This window comes from Sesamum indicum, linkage group LG6 (assembly GCF_026168435.1).
Source record: "Sesamum indicum cultivar Baizhima isolate 11 linkage group LG6, ASM2616843v1, whole genome shotgun sequence".
Classification (NCBI taxonomy): domain Eukaryota; kingdom Viridiplantae; phylum Streptophyta; class Magnoliopsida; order Lamiales; family Pedaliaceae; genus Sesamum; species Sesamum indicum.
The window spans coordinates 18,690,208-18,713,147 of NC_142662.1; the positions used below are offsets into that span (position 1 = coordinate 18,690,208).

General features: G+C 43.6%; 3 protein-coding genes and 1 non-coding gene across 4 annotated transcripts; all 4 read left to right on the plus strand.

The window, feature by feature from the left end:
• Positions 1-1,145: 1,145 nt before the first annotated feature.
• LOC148787881 (uncharacterized) lies at positions 1,146-2,540 on the plus strand. Its single transcript, XM_088881428.1, has one exon. The coding sequence runs from the start codon at positions 1,146-1,148 to the stop codon at positions 2,538-2,540; it is 1,395 nt and encodes a 464-aa protein (XP_088737554.1).
• Positions 2,541-2,839: 299 nt separating this feature from the next.
• LOC148787882 (uncharacterized) lies at positions 2,840-5,707 on the plus strand. The gene is made up of 5 exons (XM_088881429.1): positions 2,840-3,411; positions 3,606-4,302; positions 4,434-4,748; positions 5,049-5,390; positions 5,471-5,707. Exons 1-5 carry the CDS (start codon positions 2,840-2,842, stop codon positions 5,705-5,707), a joined length of 2,163 nt encoding a protein of 720 aa, XP_088737555.1.
• Positions 5,708-10,335: 4,628 nt separating this feature from the next.
• On the plus strand, positions 10,336-15,412 carry LOC105164167 (NADP-dependent malic enzyme-like). Its single transcript, XM_088881040.1, has 19 exons — positions 10,336-10,571; positions 11,287-11,407; positions 11,504-11,578; positions 11,809-11,960; positions 12,050-12,155; positions 12,279-12,344; positions 12,449-12,544; positions 12,643-12,714; positions 12,798-12,881; positions 12,956-13,054; positions 13,534-13,581; positions 13,661-13,714; positions 13,826-13,924; positions 14,006-14,095; positions 14,167-14,244; positions 14,371-14,445; positions 14,538-14,628; positions 15,008-15,133; positions 15,214-15,412. Coding segments are annotated over exons 1-18 (1,560 nt in total). The 5' UTR covers positions 10,336-10,419; the 3' UTR covers positions 15,010-15,133; positions 15,214-15,412.
• Positions 15,413-17,788: 2,376 nt separating this feature from the next.
• On the plus strand, positions 17,789-22,935 carry LOC105164249 (pentatricopeptide repeat-containing protein At4g14850). The gene is made up of 3 exons (XR_016065706.1): positions 17,789-21,227; positions 22,176-22,400; positions 22,649-22,935. It is a non-coding gene; the product is annotated as a pentatricopeptide repeat-containing protein At4g14850 (transcript).
• Positions 22,936-22,940: the final 5 nt, after the last annotated feature.

A 22,940-nucleotide genomic window follows, 5' to 3' on the forward strand; every position in this document is an offset into this window, starting at 1 on the left:
AACAGACCGAAGACTCGGACAATGACATCCGTTCGATCAGAACGCAAGCCAGCAGGATAAGGCCGCGTGGCCCAGTCAACAGTATCCAGTTGTGCTCTATAAATAGACCCCGAAACGCCATTATTAAGGTAACTGTTACGCATTTATTGAGATCGAACATTGAGATAGCATACATTTCTCTCGATCAACCTAACTTGAGCGTCGGAGAGTCATTGTCGGGGACGTGCCCGACGAGCTCATGGTTCGTGTTTTATTATCAGGGAACCCAAAATCTGATCTAGGAGGAGGTAGTCGTTTGTGTTGAGATCGTTTCACGAGATCGCTAATTCTGACCTGGATCAATTGGCGCCGTCTGTGGGAACGTCTGAGAATTTCTTATTGCCATGGAAGGTTCATCGAGGAGAAACGCCGGAGAAGAGGAGACACCAAGAAAGGGAGGAGCACTTGTTCAGATCACAAAGGATGAACTCCAGAGAATGATAGAGGAAGCCAGTCGAAATGCCATTGTGGAGTATGAGAGAAGAACTGCTACTCCACTGGTCAAAGAAACGGCGAGGAGAAAGTTATTCGAAAATGCAGAACCACCGAGAGAGTCGAGGGTGCAAGGAGAGCAGAAACAACGTAGTAAGCGACCCGCATCATCTGATGCCGGCTCCAGTAGCCATGTTCGCGCGAAAAAAAGGGAGCCCATAATATCGCGGGCCGAGGTCGAGAGTGTGGGAAAACAGATAAACAGCTTGAACAAACAGATTGATGAGCTGAAAAAACAGGGGGAGATAGTGTCTCAAAACAAGAATTCTCCCTTCTGCAATGACATTCTGATTCAGACGGTTGAACCGGGTTTCAGAGTACCCGACTTACGGAGATATGACGGAATGAAGGATCCGCAAGAACATGTAGCCGCGTTCGAAATGGTGCTGAATTTATACGGGCAGCCAGCCCCGATCATGGCAAAATTATTCGCGACTACACTCACAGGGAAGGCTCAAGAATGGTTTACAAATCTGCCCCGAGGAAGTATCGAATCCTATGATCAGCTAGTGCAGAAGTTCAACTTTCATTTTGCGAGTAAGAAGAAACAGAAAAGATCGGCAACTCACCTGTTCAATATTCAGTAGAGAGAAGATGAAACTTTGAAGAACTTCATGGGAAGGTTCAACAATGAAACGCTGGAGGTGCAGGAGTTGAGGATCGATATGATGGTGAGCATCCTCATCCATGGGCTACGAAAGGGACCTTTTGCCTCTGCTCCCGCACGCGACCCGCCCTATGACGTCGAACAACTGATGGCGGTGGCGCAGAAATACATTGACGAAGAGGAAATGAACGCGATGAAAGACTCCGAACGAAAGGAGCGCGAGCCTGTGCCCAGACGACCGTATGAAAACAGAGAGGGGAGTGGTAACAAGCAAAAACCAGAGAAGCAGAAGGAACCCAAGTATATACCCAAATACCACAACTATACTCCACTGGCCATGTCGCGAGAGAAAGCATTGATGATGGTCGAGAATGCCGATGTCCTTAAGTGGCCGAGGCACACGAGGTACACTCCCTCCAAAAAATTTTCTAACAAATATTGCAGGTTCCATCGAGAGAGGGGACACAACACTGAAGAGTGCTTCCAACTGAAGGATGAGATCGAAAGGCTGGTTAGACAAGGATATTTCAGAGATCGAGTCCCCCCAAATTGCAAAATCAGTGGGGAAGCAAGAAGGAGCCGATCGAGGAGCAGAGATCAAAATCCGGGCCCTACAAAAACTGATAGAGCCCTAACCGGAGGGAGCAATGCACCGACCATGGGAGTGATATACACGACCGCAGGGGGTTCGAGTACCAGAGATTCAGGTTGGACACGGAAAAGATGCGCTCGGACTGTAGGATCAAGCAGGGAAAGAGAATTCATCCTCAAGGTCGAAGAAGAGGAAGCCATCTCTTTTGACAGTTCGGACAGGTCAAAGGGAAGTGAAGACATGAATGACCCCATGGTTGTCAAACTAGACATCGCAAATTTCACTGTTCATAAGGTGCTGATTGACAGCGGGAGTTCGACCGACATCATATTTAAGAACGTGATCGATAAAATGGGGTTGGAGAATGCCCGTCTCGAGCCCGTGAGAACTCCGTTGGTCGGATTCGGAGGTAGCGAGGTTGCATCGCTGGGCACGATCGAATTGCCAGTATCAATGGGAGAAGTGCCTAAGCGAAAGACGTTGATGGTCAAGTTCCTAGTGGTCGATACCCCCTTCGCATACAACGTAATTCTAGGTAGACCCGGTTTGAATCTATTTAGAGCTGTTGTTTCCACTTATCATATAAAGATGAAATTCCCAACTGAGAACGGAACGGGGGAGCTAGCTAGCGACCAGATAGAGGCGCGCAAATGTTATAATCTGTCGCTCAAAGGAGAACCTAGTCAGAAGAAGAGAAGGGTCAAAGAGGATGCCGAACCTCGGCCTTATGAAGCAGAACATATGAAGCCCAACGGGGAGTATAAGAAGGTGCAACTCGTACAGATGAACCCGACAAGACAACACGAATAGGGGCAAGCATGGATGGGGAGATGGCTATGATAGAATTTCTGAAGAGGAACGCTGGTATATTTGCATGTAGTCCATCGGACTTCACAGGGATCGATCCCTGAGTCATTGTTCATCGCCTAAATGTCGACCCCAAAGCCCGACCTGTGCAGCAAAAGAAGAGGTCGTTCAAAAGCGACAGGAACGAAATAATCAGACAGGAGGTCGAAAAGTTACTAAAAGCCGGGTACGTATCCGAGATCCAATATACGAATTGGCTTTCTAACGTCGTGTTAGTCCCCAAATCTTCTGGGAAATGGCGCATGTGTGTTGACTTCACAAATCTGAATAAGGCCTGCCCGAAGGATCCGTATCATCTGCCGAGGATTGACTTGATGGTCGACTCCACAGCCGGGTTCAAAATATTTTCAATGATGGATGCTTATCAAGGGTATCATCAAATCCACATGGCGAAGGAGGATAGGGACAAGACTTCGTTCATCACGGATAAAGAGATTTACTTCTACAACATGATGCCGTTTGGGCTGAAGAATGCAGGTGCGACCTATCAACGGCTCGTGAACCAGATGTTCGGGGACTTGCTTGGAAAGACGATGGAAGTATATGTGGATGATATGCTGGTAAAAAGCAAAAGATCGCAGGATCATCTCGAAGATCTTGCTCAGGCATTCGGTATAATGAGGTCGCATGGAATGAAACTCAACCCAGACAAGTGCACATTTGGAGTAAGTGGAGGAAAATTTCTGGGATACATGATTAGCGAACGAGGAATAGAAGCGAACCCAGAAAAGATCCAAGCTGTAATGAATTTGAGGTCACCGACTTCGATCAAAGAAGTACAGAAACTTACGGGCAAGATAGCATCGCTGAGCAGGTTTATATCTCGATCGGCAGATAGAAGCTTACCTTTCTTCAAGGTCTTGAGAAAAGCGAAAAACTTAACATGGACCACAGAATGCGATCATGCGCTACAGGAATTGAAGGAATATCTTATTAAGTCCCCCCTGCTCGCAAACCCTAAGGAAGGAGAAACGCTGTTTTTGTACCTGGGAGTATCCGAAAATGCAGTCAGTTCGGTACTGGTGAGGGAAGAAGGAAACAATCAAAACCCGATCTACTATGTCAGCAAGATGCTTCAGGGTGCGGAGTCCAGGTATTCGGAGATGGAAAGCTGGCTCTGGCATTGGTGGTAACAGCTCGAAAACTGCGACCTTACTTCCAGTCGCATAAAGTGGTGGTGCTGACGAACCACCCTCTCAAGCACGTGATGTCGCTACCCGAAGCCTCCGGGAGAATGATTAAGTGGGCGGTCGAATTGGGGCAGTACGACATTGACTATCAATCTAGAACGGCCCAGAAAGCACAGGTGCTTGCAGACTTTGTGATGGAGTTGTCCAGCAATCAGAAAGAGTCTGAAACAATCGAACAGTCTTGCCTGAAATGGATGCTACATGTGGACGGATCTTCTAACGCTAATAATGGAGGAGCAGGCATATTAATTCAAGGGCCAAAGGGAGTAGAGATTGAAGTTGCAGCTCGCTTATCTTTCCCAGTGACGAACAATGAAGCAGAGTATGAAGCACTCATACTGGGTCTAGAGCTCGCACATGAAGCCGGCGCCCGAGACCTGGAGGTTTTTACAGACTCTCAATTGATTGCCCTACAGATCGAAGGAACGTACGAAACAAGGGAGAGGACGATGACATCGTACAAAGAGATCGTTCAGCGATTAATGGGAAAATTTGAGAAGTGTTCTGTTTTGCAGGTTCCTAGAGCTAAAACAACAAGGCGGACGCCTTATCTAAATTCGGAGCTGCCATGGATGGAATCTGAGATCGCAAGATCACAGCCCTAGTACGCGAACGATCGGCCCTTTCGAGCAGAGCTGAGGTGCAGGTGGTCTCAGAGACAGGGTCATGGAAGGATGAAATTGTGAAGTATCTTGAGGATGGTACTCTGCCCGTCGACCCCATTGCTGCGAAGAGGGTCAAATTTCTAGCTACTCGATTCACCTTACTAGCCGGCCAGCTCTACAAGCAAACAGTGGACGGGCCTCTCTTGAAATATTTAGACGATGAGAGAGCCCTTTACGTGATGCGAGAAATCCACGAAGGGAGTTATGGAAACCACTCGAGCGCGAGATCGCTGGCCCAAAAAATCATACGACAAGGATATTTCTGGCCCACCTTGATCAAAGATTCCAAGGACCTGGTGAGAAAATGTGAGAGCTGTAAAAAATTTGCGTTCCTGATACACCAGCCTGCGACCCCAATGGAGCCTATCAGAATAGCATGTTCGTTCGATCAGTGGGGAATTAACATTGTAGGACCTTTTTCACCCACTCAAGCTTAGAAGAAATTCATCATTGTGGCAGTCGAATACTTCTCCAAGTGGGTCGATGCGGAGGCTGTGGCCAAGATATCCGAGAAGGAAGTCATCAACTTCATCTGGAAGAACATCATTTGCAGGTTTGGGATACCTAGAATACTGATATCTGATAATGGCACCTAGTTTCAAGGAAGAAAGATTACAGAATGGTGCAAGGAACTAAAGATCGCGCAGCACTTCACAGTAGTGGCGAACCCTCAAGCGAACGGACAGACCGAGGTGACTAACCGAACGATCTTGCAGCACTTGAAGACACACCTCGAGAACAAGGGGTCATGGGTTGACGAACTGCCTAGAGTTCTGTGGGCATACCGCATAACTTCGCGATCTGCCACGGGCGAGACCCCTTTCTGCCTAGTATACGGAACAGAAGCTATCATTCCGGCAGAGATTGAGGAGGAGTCCCAAAGAATCATGCAGTATGATCCTGAAGCTAACCGGGATGAGCGAAGCTTCGATCTCACGGTAATCGAAGAAAAGAGAGAGGTCGCGTATGCCCGAATCCTGCACCACAAGGGATTGATGATGAAGAGCTATGATCGCAGGGTTCGACCACGCCAACTGCAAGTAGGAGATCTCGTGTTGAAAAAGGTAGAAGCCTCCAAGCATGTGGGAAAGCTAGAGCCGCCATAGGAGGGACCGTACAAAGTGATCGAGATCAGGAAGAAGGGTACATACAGGCTGCAAGACATGCGGGGTCGAGACTTGCCGCGCCCGTGGAATATACAGAACTTGAAGAAGTTCTACGCATGAACAGGGAGGTCGTACTATGGTGCCTGTGAAAGGCCAACAATGAAGAGATCGCATTCTGGTGCCTGTGAAAGGCCAACAACAAAGAGACCGCATTCTAGTGCCTGTGAAAGGCCAACAACGCAGAAGTCGCGCTATGGTGCCTGTGAAAGGCCAACAACGAAGAGACCACATTCTGGTGCCTGTGAAAGGCCAACAACGCAGAGGTCGCGCTATGGTGCCTGTGAAAGGCCATCAATCTTAAGGAGATCGGACTCTGGTGCCTGTGAAAGGTCAACAAAGAGATCGCATTCTGGTGCCTGTGTAGGGCCATCAACCTCAAGTAGGTCGAATTCCGGAGCCTGTGGAGGGCCACCAATTGTGTAAAGGTTAGGAAGATCGCATCTTGTATATTGGATATAGTAATTACTGCATACATCAATGCTTGTAGAAACTTGTACAAACTATAGTTTCCCGGAAGCAAATTTATAAAACTGCATACATTTTTATGCTTACAATTTTATGCGTACTTTTTATGCCTTTGTTTTTATCTATCATCAAAGTTTTCAAAGTAACAAACATAAACTGAAAAAGACGCGTCCAACTATGCGATCTGAAAAAGACGCATCCAATTAAACGCGAACTGAAAAGGACGCGTCCCACTATGCGATCTAAAAAAGACGCATCCAACTAAACACGAACTGAAAAGGACGCGTCCAACTATGCGATCTGAAAAGGATGCATCCAACTAAACGCGAACTGAAAAAGACGCGTCCAACTATGCGATCTGAAAAAGACGCATCCAACTAAACGCGAACTGAAAAAGACGCATCCAACTATGCGATCCGAAAAAGACGGAACCAACTAAACGCGAACTGAAAAAGACGCGTCCAACTATGGGATTCAAAAAAGACGCATCCAATTAAACGCGAATTGAAAAAGACGCGTCCAACTATGCGATTTGAAAAAGACGCATCCAACTAAACGCGAACTGAAAAAGACGCGTCCAACTATGCGATCCGAAAAAGACGCATCCTTCTTTCTAACTGAAAAAGAAGCATTTTGTTATGCGAACTGAAATGCGTTCTGCACATGCGATATGAAAAGAGATGCAATCTTCAAATGAAGGAAAGCAGTGAAAGGAAATAGAAGGAAGTAAACACGCTAGATGACAAAAAATGAGTTCATTGATGAAGTTTCATTTACAAGTCTCATCACAAGAATATGCCCCAAGGGTCAATTCCCCAAATTTACAAGTCAATGTTGTCAAAGTATCAGGGGGAAGAACGGGTCATACAAAATATGATCAAAATCCTATTAAAAAAGAGGGGAGATCAGGCAGCATCACATCATCATCTTTGTCCTCAGCCTCAGCTTCAAACTCTGCGCGCAAAGCAGCGAACTCGCCATCCTTCAGATCAGGGTCGGGGGGATAAGGTTGGAGATCGCCATCGAGAGTGATGTCCAACTGGCTGCGATCAAAGGACTCTTGGAATCCATCAAGCTTCTCGATTTGAGCTTCACAGGTCTTATAACCCTTGGCGAATAAGTCAGCAGACTTGAGTTCCAAGGCAGTCGTGAAGGTGTCTGTCTTCAAGAAATCGCGGACGATAGCCATTCGAGAACCAGCCAGGAGTTTTTGGTGTTCTTCCAGAGTGATGCGACCGGACTGGCCTTCCTCAAAACCTCGCGTATGGCCTTCGGCTAGTCCAGCCTCGAATCGTTCCTTCCTGCCTTCAGACAAGGCAACATCCCTCTCAAATAGGGCGATCTCCTTCTCCTTCTTAGCGACATCGAGCTCGCTCTCCAAGTTCTTGATCTTTTCTGCGAGGGCCAGCATGTCGTTTGCGTGCTTGAGATCTCGGTTATCCCACTCTACCAGCTGGGCTTGGAGCTCCTTCACCTTCCTATCAGTCATGATGTAGTTCTTACGATAGGATGTGCACTTCAGGGACAAGCTCCGAAGAAATTTTAAGCCCTACAAAATCACGCAAAGTTATTCGGGTTCGAACATGCGAACCGGTCCAAGAACAAGAGATTACCTGCAGCATGGCATGAGCCCCATATTGCTCGATCCGAACAGGATTGTTCATCACTAAGGAACTCTGGTCGCGAAGGGAGGTCAAATAATTGTACAGGTCGAAAGGTTCCCCCCCTGCTTCCGAGAAAAGCACCGTGCTGGAAGAGCAATCCCACCTCCTAGGTGTTCCATCTCCTTGAGGTGCAGAAGACTGCGACTGAGGACCCCTTACAAATCCCCGAGTCTCCTCCCAATGCAAAGCGAGCTGCTCCAACCTCAGGAACCTATCTCGCTCGTCCTCTTGGCTAGATTTGTATGCAGCTTCCCTAGCCATCCTGCTCAGAGTTTTAGGCTGTTGGGATTTGGATTTTGAAGAACCAGAAGGATCCGCCAGTTCTTTCCCCTTCGAAGCTTCCCCCTGCCCGTGTTTTTGCAAGGACCGCTTTCTTTTCTTCGACTTCTCCCCACTATCGCGATCTGGTCTCTTAGACTCACCCCCCTGGTCTCCGCTAGTAGTGTCTAAATTCAGCTCTAGGTCGCTAGTGTTATATCCGAGGAGGGGTTGGGAAGGAGTCTCTTCGCTATCAACTGGGATAGGCTGATGATTAGCGGGACTCGCTGGCTCGCGGGCTCGTGGAGGAACAGGTACAGGAGGAAGGTCCTTAGCAGGAAGATCTTTAGCAGGAGCGACCTGCTTTCCCTTGGCCTTGGCCTTGGCCACTTTATTCGCGGCTGCCTTTATTCGTAGAGCATTACGCGAACTTATGATTATACTCTCTGCAAGAAAAATCAAAGCGTGTAAGCGAGTTTGAACAGGATGACAAAAGCAGTGCTAGAAAAGAAAATCACCTAAAGACTCTTCGATGTGGAGGGACGCTAGAGAGAGCCCAGGAAGTTGCAAAACCTTCTCAGTGAGAAGCTTCTTGGGGTCGTATTTATAAGCCGTTAGGCTATTTATCTGATCGCCCTCCAGCCCCCCTCCACTTGTTTTTGGAATGGGTTTATATTTGGTCCATTCGTTTTTAAAGGGCCAGACACCTCTAGGAGATCGAATGAAAATATAGCGATCTAACCAGACCCCTACATTCAACTTCAGGGCACTTAGATATCCACAGTCGGGCTTGGCCGAAAGATAAAAGAAACCTCTACTACCGGATCATTTCGAAGTAGTGAAAGAGTACAAACTCCAAAAATTATCAAAACTGGGTTCTATACCTAGGAATTGCATTATTACAACAAAAAGGACAATATGAGAAATAGAATTGGGGGATGTTGCATAGGCCACAACCCCAGTTTATTCAAAATCGAGGCTATAGGGGGAGCCAAAGGAAATCGAAGGCCAGCATCGAGGTGTTTGATAGAAAAAGCGCTGAAACCCTCGGGAGGACGATGCATGCGATCAAAAGTAGCAGGAATGATAATGTCGTAATCGGAGGGTATGTGATATTTCTCCCTAATCTTAAGAACGGGCGTCCTAACTTTACTGACTACGGGGTTTTTAGCAAGCCTATCTTGGAATTTTGCAAGAGTAGAAGGACCGGCCTGTTCATCAGTGAGTTTGAAAATAGGGAACCTTTTTTGTTCCTTTTTGGGGAGGTAGAGAAAGACCCATGAGAAGACCCAGACACAGACCTAGATGCGGACCCAGAAGCAGACCCAGACACAGACCTAGACGCGGACCCAGACGCAGACTCAGAAGGGGTCGCAGAAGACCCCGAGCCAGGGCGCGACTTAGAGTTCGAACTAGAGCTGGAAGACATCGTACCTTAGAACAGGATGGCTCTGGAAGCTACAGATCGAATGCGAACTTCAAGTTGTGAGCACGGGTCGCTGAAAGTCTATATGTGGGGCAGGCGAAAAGGTTTGAATGGCCGATGTATTTATAGACGAACCCCTCTGGAGATGCGCGCCATGGGTCAGTCGACAAGATGTTGCCACGTGCCCGCCTGGTTAACCGATCGACGGATGCGACTATTCGACTTCTTCAAAGGCAACGACATTGCACTTTGAAAAAGTGAGGGAGTAATGATGGGAGTACACATTTATCCCCTGCGAAAAGACCAAAGTACCATTCATTAAGGGCATTAAAGTCCTTTCACGATCAAGATCCGCGCCTTTTATAACGGGCGGGTCGCGGAGGACCCGACCCGGATCGCACAAACAGACCGAAAACCCGGACAATGACAGCCGTTCGATCAGAACGCAAGCCAGCAGGATAAGGCCACGTGGCCCAGTCAACAGTATCCAGTTGTGCTCTATAAATAGACCCCGAAATGCCGTTATTAAGGTAACTATTACGCATTTATTGAGATCGAACATTGAGATAGTATACATTTCTCTCGATCAACCTAACTTGAGCATCGGAGGGTCATTGTCGGGGACGTGCCCGACGAGCTCACGGTTCGTGTTTTATTCTCAGGGAGCCCAAAATCTGATCTAGGAGGAGGTAGTCGTTTGTGTTGAGATTGTTTCACGAGATCGCTAATTCCGACCCGGATAGTAAGAAAGAAAGAAAAGTAGATGTAATTGAGATAACGATGTGGTGAGTGTGAGCGTGTACTGTACTCGCATGTTCACTGTCTAAGCATGTAAGGGGAGCCCGCCATGTGTATATCTTGACTCGTCACCTTTTCTGTGCCTTAACCTCAAAAAACTTGTACAACTATATATGCAAGCTTGTACTGCAGATCACCAACCCCAGAAGCAGACACCTAGTAAAGTGTGTGCATGTGAGAGGGAGAAAGAATGGAGAGTGTACTGAAGGCGCACAGGGGAGGGGAGTCAGTGCTGGACCTGAGTCCAAGATGGACGGTAGGGGGAGGAGTTGAAGATGTCTATGGCGAGGATCGTGCAACGGAGGATCAGCTCGTCACTCCCTGGACTGTCTCCGTTGCTAGGTATCATATCCTGTGCTCCCCTGAATTTGTTTTCCCCTCAGAACGTTGTATTCGTGAAATTGCCTGCTGCTTCTCTTTCTTTTCTGGCAGTTTTGCTGGTTCTCTTTCTGCTTTGTGGGAAAATTCTGAACATAAATGAAAGTTTTTTCATCATTTGTGGTGGTTTGATTATGTGTTGATGGTGCAGTGTAGAGAAAAGAGCTTGATTCCTAATGTGGCTAGCTAAATAGATCATTTTAACTTGTACTTCTGAGTAATTACCTAACTTGAAGGAGTGAAAAATCTGAATTTAGTTTAATTTACATAAAAATATTTAAGAATATATGACTTGTGGGGCAGGCCTGGCTAGTCCCCTTGGCTCTGTCTCTGGATTGCACAGTTGTTTTGGTTTATTTTCATACCAAGCAAAAAATGAAGCTTTGATTTAAATTTCTGATTGTTGAATTGCTAATGCACTGTTTATGAGTTAAGTTCTATGAATGTGATCTTGAGATGAATTGCATATGAGAAATGTTTGCTGGTTTCTTTTGTTTATACGAACAAATTTTGTGTTTAGTTTCTGTTGTTCTTCCATTTGCGCCTTAAGATCGCAAGGTTTATGATAACATTTTGGTTTCTCCTATTTATCAAGAGTTGCCCACTTCTTAAAAAATGGTAGATATTTAAAGTGTTTTGTGAGGTAGGATATTTATATTTCGCCCATTGTGTGAAATAGCGGGTATAGTTTGCTGAGAGATCCTCATCACAACAAAGGACTTGCTTTCAATGAGAAAGAGAGAGATGCTCATTACTTGCGTGGCCTTCTTCCTCCAGCTATTATATGCCAGGAGCTTCAGGTACTTGACTCATTATATCAATGGTTCGAATGTCCTCTGCTTTTATTCAGTTCACCTATCCGGCAGCTTACTTTGATCATGATCCGACTATATCAGGAGAAAAAGTTATTGCACAGTCTTCGGCAATATGACCTTCCTCTGCACAAATACATGGCTATGATGGAACTCGAGGTACCTCTAAAACTTGCAGAATTTTCCTTCGTGTTGATGCTGAATGACAGCTGCTTGTGATTCCAACTGTTGTGTTTTCTGCGTCCCTCCATTGTTCAATTTTTGTTTGCTTAACATAGCTGGGGAGAAGTTGGAGATTTTTATTGGATAGTAGATAATGCAGAATAAGTGAATTCATTTTGTGTATTCTTTTTGTTTGTCATTTCATATTTCTGTCTTTCTTGGTTTAGGAGAGAAATGAAAGGTTGTTTTACAAGCTTCTTATTGATAATGTGGAGGAGCTCCTCCCGGTTGTCTACACTCCGACTGTCGGTGAAGCTTGCCAAAAATATGGAAGCATCTTTCGACGTCCTCAGGGTTTATATATAAGTTTAAAAGAAAAGTACGTTTTTTGTTTTGTTTAGCTGCACTATACTCTGAGCCTACCATGTGAACGAGTTTAAACTGGCAGTTTGCATTCAATTCACGCAGGGGAAAAGTTCTCGAGGTTTTGAGAAACTGGCCTCAGAGAACAATCCAAGTCATTGTTGTGACCGATGGTGAGCGGATATTAGGACTTGGGGATCTTGGCTGCCAGGTGTCGTCCTTGCACTTGTGTTTCGCTCCTATTTCCCTAGAAGCTGTTCTAACTAAGTGCATTACTGTACTAACTAGAGTTTAAATTTCTGTTCTTGGCTATCACTGTGGTATAATGTTTCAGGGCATGGGGATACCGGTCGGGAAATTGGCTTTGTACACTGCCTTAGGAGGAGTGAGGCCTTCGGGGGTAAGCATATACTTATGGTAACAGACATAAGATGTCTAAAAACCACTTGGAAACCATTATTGGTGCATCATCCTTCAAAACGAGTTTTTGACTTACCTTTGTAGTGTTTGCCGATAACAATAGATGTGGGAACAAACAATGAGCAGCTACTGAATGATGAGTTCTACATTGGGCTTAAACAAAAACGGGCGACTGGAAAGGTTATATGTCGTCTCTGTGTGCTCGCCTCTGATCTATCATATGCAACTTCCTCCTAATTTTTATTAAAATGACAAGCTGATTTTATATTGTGTTTCAGGAATATTATGACTTCTTACATGAGTTCATGACTGCTGTGAAGCAAAATTACGGTGAGAAAGTTCTCATACAGGTTAGTGATTCCTATTACCTACTGCTCTAACAATTCAGATGCATAGTATTCTAACAGTAAGTGAAATTAAACTGAGACTGCAGTTTGAGGATTTCGCTAACCATAATGCTTTTGAGCTGCTGGCCAGATATGCCACTACCCATTTGGTCTTTAACGATGATATACAGGTAATGTGTAAGTTGACACTGATTCTGTTTCATGAATTCTGCCTATGCTGCAGCTCTGGATCCTTTTTATGCAGGGGACAACATCTGTTGTGCTTGCTGGGCTTGTTGCATCACTTAAGCTGCTTGGCGGTACCTTGGCTGATTACAGATTCTTGTTCTTTGGTGTTGGAGAAGTACATCTCTACTCCTGATTTTCTCTTGTTTGTCCTCTAACTTTTAGCCTCTACAGAAGGAGGAATAATCAGCATGACAGAGACCAGGCTAACCTGTTGATGATCTAATGTCTTAGGCAAATGATGCACTAATAAGTGCCATCTGCTTCTCAAAAAGATGAAGATCAAACACTACCTCCTGTCTCCTTATTTCTTGTAATAACTCTTAGACCAAGAATCCATCATATGTCCCGACCAACTTGGGCAAACGAAAATCTAAACATAAATATGTGCGAAAAAACATGACCCATTTCCCCTATATGAGGGAGAAAAATGAAGAGAGCAAAGATAGATATTAGAAACAAACTAGAATAATGTTGAAAAGGTTATTTGACATTTAGCTTCTCTCTGTTACCTTCACCTTGTCCCTTCCAATCATTTGTTGTCTCTGCTAGACTCTGTGTTTCGCCTTCTTACTTGGAGTACTCTTGTAATTGCAGGCGGGGACTGGTATAGCCGAGCTAATAGCAATTGAAATGTCAAAGCAGGTGAGATATGCTTGATGAATGAGAAATTGCATTCTTTGCATACGCAATTCTCTGACCAAGATGTCTTTCTATTGCATAGAGTAAAATTCCTGTGGAAGAAACACGTAAAATGATTTGGCTGGTGGACTCAAAGGTAAGCGCTTATATATGCACACACACACGTGTATATCTATGTGAGTATATGTGTGGAGCAGGAATCTAGTTGGTGTCTTCCAATTCAATGACATGTCTGTATGATTTGCAGGGTTTGATCGTAAATTCTCGTAAAGAATCTCTTCAACACTTAAAGAAACCTTGGGCTCATGAGCATGTACCTGTTCACAATCTTTTAGATGCGGTCAAGGTCAGATGAATTTAGCCTGGTTTTTTCACTGCAGAAACTTAGTTCTAATATACTTATCTTAATTATTTCAAACTTTACTAGGCTATCAAGCCAACAGCTCTGATTGGAACATCTGGTGTTGGCAAAACATTCACAAAGGAGGTGGTTGAGGCAATAGCCTCCTTCAATCAGGTATTCTCTCTGCTTTCTCTCCACCCAATAACTGAACAGAAAACAAGTCTCATCAAGAGTTAATGCTGCAGAAACCTCTTATCATGGCTCTCTCCAATCCAACCTCACAATCTGAGTGCACTGCTGAAGAAGCTTATACTTGGACTGAGGTCAGATGAGCAGAAAGAATGTTAAATTACATATGTTATGCTGATGTCTTTTAGTTTATGGGTAAATCTATTACCCTTGCATTTTTTAGTTAAATCAACTCGACCGTTATCCTTGTTTTGCTGAAGGGCCGTGCTATTTTTGCAAGTGGAAGTCCATTCAATCCTGTGGAATTCAACGGAAAGCGTTTTGTACCAGGCCAGGTTCCTACTTTCCACTTGATTTTTTTCCCATGCGACACCTTGGTAATCATCAAACTGTACTCATTAAGCGTCTCCTGAACGTGTGGAATCAGGCCAACAATGCATACATATTCCCAGGGCTAGGTTTTGGGCTGGTCATTTCCGGTGCTATTCGTGTGCATGATGATATGCTTCTAGCAGCTTGTAAGTATACAACAGAAAATAATGTATCTAATAAAGGCCATCATTTAGCTTAAGACATTCCTCATTCTTTAGTTTTCTCCTAGGGTAAATTGCATTTTGTCCTTCTGTGCAAATAATAATAGGCACAAAACCTCCTCAACCAAAAAATTAAAAGAAATAGCAGACCCTTGAACTTTTGAACAAGAAGCTCCCTTACCACCCAAGCAGGGAACCAACCGTGTTGCCTTTTTTTTCTGAAAGTTGAGATCTTGTGTTAGTCTTTCTTTTACAGGGAACCATGATGCATTAAACACTATATATCAAAGCTGCTTTAATAGTTCTTTTGATTGACATACCCTCATTTTAGTACTAACCATCACTATTTTCTGCACAACAACAGAAGCTTTGGCTGGTCAAGTAACAGACGAACACTGTCATATGGGAATGATTTATCCTCCTTTGTCCAATATAAGAAAGATCTCAGCTCACATTGCTGCAAATGTAGCTGCTAAAGCATATGAACTCGGTTTGTAGCCTACCCTTTTACTGTATATTTATTGACTCAGGACGTATATTTTCTTTTTGACAAGGTGTTTGTATCGTTAGGTCTGGCAACACAGCTGCCTCGACCTGCTGACTTGGTTAAGTATGCTGAAAGCTGCATGTACACTCCAAGTTACAGAAGTTACCGATGAAGCTCTGGCTTACGATGTGTGTTGTTTTGAGCATGTTTGCTAACATTAAGTTTCATGTGTCTATATGTACCATAAGCTTCGCCATGTTATAAAATTTGTTCGGCAGGACACGAAGTACTGTTAGAGCATGTAGTTTGCATAGTGGTTGCAAATAGTTGATAATAGGTGAAGATTTGGTTGTGGTGTTTAGTTATAGTTAGCTAAACTAATGTGTTTTACACTTTAGGACAGAATGGAGGCTTGTGCTGGATTGGAGAATACTGGAACAGGATAGGAAGGACAGAAAAACAAAAGAAACATATGAATAATTTTGTGTACTAAAAATTCCATTGTGTTCATTTGACATGCCATTCAAGAGTTCTAAGTAGTAAGTGTTCATCATTATGAAGGAATCGGTATAACATCGTGACATGAATAAGTGATGAAAGTGACAAAATAAAATATAAAAGGGATGAGATCTCACGTCCATCGGATTATTTGGGCATTTGCACGATAAGCTAATTGATGCAAGTTAAATAGTGTAATGCTTCTTTGGTGAGTAGCTTCACAACGCTCGCTTCCAAGTAGATTCCTCATTATGTCCACACAGGAGCATAACATATGTTCTTTGTAGTAATTCTATACAAAATTTCAATTTGTGTCGCTTTAGGCCTTGTTAGAAATATAAAAAAGCTGAAGTAGAAAGTGTTCTTCAGTGAACCTTGAATTTCTCAACAAGGTTGCAAGAGGAAAAATACTGTTGAAAAATAAGAGAGTAAGTGGGGAGAGAAATGAAGACGCACACCTCGCCAAGAGCCTTTTTTTTTTTTTGTTTTCAGATTAATGGGCTTTCTTCTATTCGAATATGAATAGAAAGTACATACAATTACCTTCAATATATAAATCTCATGAAAAGACGATCAAATGGAGAGGACAACATTCGGAGTCTCCAGCTTTTCTTGCCGGCGGGGTTCCTAGATCTTGAGCTTTGTTGTGTCTCGAATAAGCATGGGGTCGTGGCCAGGAACAGCCTGCAACCAGTCGAGGCGATCGCGCAGCTCCATGATTTCTGGACGGCGCCGACGCAGCTCCATGATTTCGCCGACGCAGCCACCCTCGTCTATAACGGTGAGGCTGTGGAACTAGAGTTAGAGTTTGGATGGGAGGAACAACACGATTATGATTATTCTTTAACGATTGTTTGAGCGACAAAGAATTGAGAATTAGGGTTTGGAAGTTGGGGAAAGTGGGATGCCATTACTGGGTGGAGCAATCGATGTAAAAGTAAAGTGATTGAAATACAGGAGATGAAGAAGAAATGGCTTCTTTGCGCCGGCGGAGAGGAGCGGAGTCACTTTGCACGCCGTCGTTTCTACTGAATCACCTAACACGTCATCCCCAGTGCTGAGGCATCACCTAACACGTCATAGTGAATCGCTGAGTCCGCCCTACACGTCAACGCCGTATTCTGAGTCATTGCGGCACGTCATCATAATATGCTGCGTCAGCACAAATGTCAACGCAATAAGCTGAGTCATCATACACGGCATCCAAGCTTAGCTGAGTCAGGCCCACACGTCATCCGTATAAGCTGATTCAACCACTCAGTCATCGAAGCATGCTGAGTCATCGCACACGTTATCACTAGCTGCTGAATCAGCAATGCCTGACTCATATATATGTCACCTACTGTTGATGAGTCAGGAGACTCGTCACTCCAAAATGATGAGTCATCCCACACGTCACTCCAAAATGATGAGTCATCCCACACGTCAGTACAAGTTGATGAGTCATCAGTGACGTCACTCCAAGATTGATGAGTCATCGAACACGTCACCCTGAATCAGCTGAGTCATCAAACAAGTCACCAGATTCTGATGAGTCATCATACACGTCACCCTGATTCTGATGAGTCAGTGTACACGTCACTCAGAATATAATGAATCATCAGCCACGTCATGGTGTCTGCTGAGTCATCGTACACGTCACCAAAATATACTGAGTCATCAGCCACGTCATGGATCTGCTGAGTCGTCCGACACGTCACACTGAATCTGCTGAGTCATCGTACACGTCATAGAACCTGATGAGTCATCAGACACGTCACCCAGAATCTGCTGACTCATCGTGCACGTCATGGAATCTGATGAGTCATCCGACACGTCACCCAGAATCTGATGAGTCATCGTGCACGTCATGGAACCTGCTGAGTCATCCGACACGTCAGGGAATCTGCTGAGTCATCGGACACGTCATCCGATCGGCTGAGTCAGCAGACACGTCATGGAATTTGCTGATTCATCGGACACGTCATCCGATCCGCTGAGTCATCGGACACGTCATGCGATCCGCTGGGTCATCGGACACGTCATCCGATCCGCTGAGTCATCGGACACGTCATCCATCCGCTGAGTCATCTGACCCGTCATCGAACCGCTGAGTCATCCAACACGTCATCGCATCCGTCGAGTCATCTGACACGTCATCCCATCCGCTGAGTCAGCTGACACGTCATCGGAATATGCTGAGTTATCGAACATGTCATCAGTATTGCTGAGTCATTGTGCACGTCATCCAGGATTTGCTGAGTCATATTGCACGTCATCCTAACAACTGATTCATAATACGTCAACCCATATTGCTTAATCATCGGTGGTTGTTCTCACACGTCATCCCAATTTGCTGAGTCTGCTTACACGTCATTGCTGCGTGCTGAGTCGTTAACCTCGTCAGCGTCACCACCGTCATTAGAACCAGTCATTTACCACATGACAACTCCCTATGAGTCACAGGGCACGTCATTCTCTGAGTCATCGCTTACAGTGGCAGCCGGATGTAAATCGAATCTTCTGAAATATTGGCCGAGTCATTTGAAGAGTCTCCGGCCACTTCATTTATACGCGGCTGAAACAATCAGCCTCCTCAGTCCTCACCTTCTTGGTCGTCGTCCAATTTTCACAGACGGCGGCTTTCGACGATCTTGAGCTGTGATTCGCCGATAACGACAGTGTCATGTCAGCAGTCGAGGCCGATCGCGTTGCTTGGAAATGTTGTGGAAGAAGTCAAACCGTAGAATGATTTTCTCTGCAGGTATCCTTTTCGCTTGCGGGTGGAAAAATCAGGGATGGTGGGGAGGAGGAATTGGAATTTTCATCATTTTGTATTCTCAATTCTGCTTCGAGGTCTGAGAACGAATTAAGTTTGAAGTTTGGGGAAATTGTAGTATATGCTTTTTCCGGCAGTCTCGAAGTTTGCCTCAACTTATATTTCCTACTCAAAGCTCTTGTCACAGCTACCCCGAACCAAATCCTTATCCAAGGCCTACAAATCCATGCCCATCTAATTAAACTTTGATTGTCCCATGACCTGAAGCATAGGAACCATTCGATAAATTTCTATTCCAAGTGTACAGTTTTTTCTGATGCCCGCAAGCTGATTGAAGAAAGTCATGAACCAGATTTGGTTTCTTGGTCCTCTTTGATATCTGGGTATGCTCAGAATGAACTTGGGGAAGAGGCCCTTTTGGCTTTTCAGGAGATGCATGTATTGGGTGTTAAGTGTAATGAGTTTACCTTCCCCAGCGTGCTTAAGGCCTGCTCGAGTACAAAGAATTTTATGCTAGGGACACAAGTTCATGGGATTATTGTGGTAACTGGATTTGAGTCTGATGTTTTTGTTGCAAATACGTTGGTGGTTATGTACGCAAAATGTGGTCATTTTCTAGATTCGAGGAGGTTGTTTGAGGATATCCCAGAAAGGGATGTGGTTTCTTGGAATGCTTTATTGACAAGTTATACTCAAAGTGATTTTTTTGGGGAGCAATGGGGTTATTTCAGGAAATGATTTCTAGTGGAATTAGTCCTGATGAGTTTAGTTTGTCGACTATTTTGAATGCTGCGACAGACCTAGGAGATATTGGTCAGGGAAAGAAGGTCCATGGCTATCTGATAAAGCTTGGATATGAGCGTGACCCGTTCTCATTGAATGCACTAGTTGACATGTATGCAAAAGTGGGAGATCTTGGAGATTCTCTAACTGTTTTTGATGATATTCCAGAATCTGATATTGCTTCTTGGAATGCTGCCATTGCTGGTTGTGTATCTCATGATTATCATCAGATGGCCTTGAAACTGTTTGATCATATGAAAAGATCTGGGATTTATCCTAATATGTTCACCTTATCAAGTGCTCTTAAAGCTTGTGCTGCATTAGGTGTCCAAGAATTGGGTAAGCAGTTTCATGCCAAATTGATAAAGATGGAGATAATGAAGGACCCCTTTGTTAGTGTTGGCCTCATTGACATGTATTGCAAATGTCGTTTGGTGAAAGATGCCATAACAGTTTATGATTTGATGCCAGAAAAAGACTTGGTTGCTTTGAATGTCATGATTTCTGGCCACACACAGAATGGCGAGGATAGAGAATCCATAACCCTATTTGTGGAGATGTACAAGAAAAGAATGGAATTTGACCAGGCAACTTACTAGCAGTGCTTAATGCAATTGCTGCTTTGGCCGCTATTACTATCTGCAAACAGATTCATGCACTTATTGTGAAGTCAGGTTACCACGGTGATAATTTCATTTCAAACAGTCTTGTTGATTCATATGGAAAATGCAGGCAGCTTCATGAAGCAGCTCGAGTTTTTGAAGAATGCCCCATTGATGATTTACCATCTTATACATCAATAATGACAGCTTATGCTCAATACGGACAAGGTGATGAAGCATTGAAGCTCTACCTGAAGCTACTAGACATGGATCTTAAGCCAGATTCTTTTATTTGCAGTTCTCTTCTTAATGCTTGTGCAAATTTATCAGCTTATGAACAAGGGAAGCAAATCCATGTTCATGCATTGAAAACTAGGGTTCATGTCAGATGTTTTTGCTGGGAATTCACTTGTTAACATGTATGCCAAATGTGGGAGCATAGAGGACACTACTCGTGCTTTCTCTGAGGTTTATGACAAAACTGTTATCTCATGGTCTGCAATGATTGGTGGACTTGCACAACATGGTCATGGTAAAGAGGCCCTCCATTTGTTCGATGAGATGTTGAAAGATGGTATTTCTCCCAATCATGTAACATTAGTCAGTGTCCTTAGTGCGTGCAATCATGGTGGTCTTGTTAATGAAGCTGAATGGTATTTTGAGACAATGAAAGAGCAGTTTGGCATTGAACCGACACAAGAGCACTATGCTTGCATGATTGATGTCCTTGGTCGAGCTGGGAAATTGGATAAGGCAATGCATCTCGTTAATAATATGCCATTTGAAGCTAATTCCATGGTTTGGGGGGCACTTCTTGGAGCTGCCAAAATTCACAAGGATGTAGAAATAGGGCAACGTGCTGCCGAGATACTATATACTCTTGAACCCGAAAAATCTGGTACCCATGTTCGTCTGGCAAATATTTATGCTTCAGCATGATTATGGGAAAATGTTGCAAAGGTGCGAAGATTGATGAAGACAGCAAAGTGAAAAAGGAACCAGGGATGAGCTGGATGGAGGTAAAAGATAGCATATACACATTCACAGTCGGAGACAGAAGCCATTCTAGAAGAGATATATGCAAAACTCGAGAAGTTAGGTGAACAAATGGTCAAGGCTGGGTATGTTCCTAAATTAGAGGTTGACCTGCATGATGTTGAAAAGCAAGAAAAGGAGCTGCTTCTTTCATATCACAGTGAAAAACTCGCAGTGGCTTTTAGACTGATTGCTACTCCACCAGGAGCTCCTATTAGGGTGAAAAAGAACCTTCATATTTGTTTGGATTGCCATTCAGCATTCAAGTACATTTGCAAGATCGAATCAAGAGAAATCATTATAAGAGATATCAACAGATTCCCCCACTTTAGAGATGGATCTTGCTCTTGTGGGGATTATTGGTAACATTATTTGAGCCTGATGCATTCTTATGGTGCTAAAGATGCAAGCCACTCAGAATGTAAGTGCTAAAGGCCTGTGTGATAGAATTTTCTTGGATAATCTCATTTTTCTTGGATAATGTGGAAGTGTGCTAAAGGTGTGTGACAAAATTTTCTCTATTTCTTTTTCTTCTATTTGTTTCCTGATGTGGGTGATAGTGAGCTTTCTTCAAAAGTTTAGGGGTTGTGGTACCATTTTTTTGTTTTGTTTTGGTTAAAAAGGTTTTGATCTCTATTAATGTTTTCATTGTGAGGTAAAATGCAACTAGCCCCTGCTAATTAGAGAGTTCTTGTAATTTCTATAATGTAGAAAGTGAAGGAGCTGCATAGGCTATATTTTCTTGCAGATTTTGTAGATAATCACTATATGAGAAAGTGTGATTGAGTTGCTAAACACTGGATCTAAGGCAACTATAATTCTTCTCATGGGTTTATGGATGAGTATATGTTTTCCAAGTTTGAGATTGGAGAACTTCTACAGTCTGCATCTAAAAAGATAATAATGAAAGTATAATGTGGGATGCTCCACTTTCTCAGATAAGTCTACCCAAATAATGTTGTTTGACCTTATAATTAGTTCACAATGTAACAAATCAACCAAATCGAAGAGCAATATAAAATTTGGTATGTATTGAAACTTGAGTGAAGACATTTGATTTCCATTTTAACTTTTATATAAATTCGGTATTCAGTTCAATTTTGCTTTTTAGTTGTACTCAGTTTTATTTGGTTCTATTAAGTATTTTGTATTGAGTTGGTTGCAAAATTCTAGATTCATTTAATTATGCATGTGAACATCATTTAAGTCATCTTTAAAACTTGTGCTAGAAGGGAAAAATATGTGAGAGACGAGTCACATGGAGACATCCCGCATATTGTCCAATCATGTTTGAAGTTTGCAAATAAATTGTTATGGTTTGCATTCTCACATGCATAATGACTTTTTCCTTTCCACTTGTTTGGGAAAGCTTCAGCTCTCCAGGGTGATTGTAGACATGGTCTGCTAGATATCAAATTCAAGCTCATGCTCCTGCCTGAGTTCATAAAAGGATCTATGAATCTTCAAAGCAAATGCCTAGAGTATTTCATTTTCAATCGCTTCCCCACAAAGAATTCTGGATCAATTTTTTCCAGGAGTTTATCCCAGATGGAAGGGACATTGGACTGTGTATCTTTACCAGTGACATTGAGAGGTGTTTCTCCATTTTGTATTCATGAACATGTCCTTGACGCACAAGCTTAATCTTTTATTGAAGTAAAATATGGAGATTTTTTTTCATTTTCATATATTGATGGTTGGGTAATTGATCCCAAAACTCCATTTGGTCCTAGTTATGGCACTATATTGAATAACCAACTATCATTAAAAAGAAGCTACTTTTTTATATATCAACATATCTTAATCTTATTCTAACCAACGCTTGTGTCTCTGTAACTTCAGGAATTGTTCTTCCGGACATGCATGCTTGTGGTTCACCTAGTTGAAGAATATCCAGTCTGTGTCAGGTTGTCCTAACGTCCTATTGGGCTGGAATGGGTTGGATGGCTATAAATGTCACTATGTTATGCTATATACCCCATCGCTCACTATGCACAAACTTAGCATCCTCCTTCTATTTCTTTTGAACTTTTACTTCTTGTTTGGTCTGCATTTATGTATTAAACAATATTTGCAGAATGGTGCAACCGACGCTTATGACTAATGTATTCGGCGATTTTTGTTGTTCATTTGT

Coding starts and splice junctions, on each gene's coding strand:
- LOC148787881 (XM_088881428.1), top strand. CDS start 1,146: ATGGGAAGGTTCAACAATGAAACGCTGGAGGTGCAGGAGTTGAGGATC.
- LOC148787882 (XM_088881429.1), top strand. CDS start 2,840: ATGTGTGTTGACTTCACAAATCTGAATAAGGCCTGCCCGAAGGATCCG. Junction 3,412..3,605: donor AAGATAGCATCGCTGAGCAG/GTTTATATCTCG, acceptor CCGAAAATGCAG/TCAGTTCGGTACTGGTGAGG. Junction 4,749..5,048: donor TCAAAGATTCCAAGGACCTG/GTGAGAAAATGT, acceptor AATGGCACCTAG/TTTCAAGGAAGAAAGATTAC.
- LOC105164167 (XM_088881040.1), top strand. CDS start 10,420: ATGGAGAGTGTACTGAAGGCGCACAGGGGAGGGGAGTCAGTGCTGGAC. Junction 11,408..11,503: donor TTATATGCCAGGAGCTTCAG/GTACTTGACTCA, acceptor CGACTATATCAG/GAGAAAAAGTTATTGCACAG. Junction 13,055..13,533: donor TGTTCTTTGGTGTTGGAGAA/GTACATCTCTAC, acceptor TTGTAATTGCAG/GCGGGGACTGGTATAGCCGA.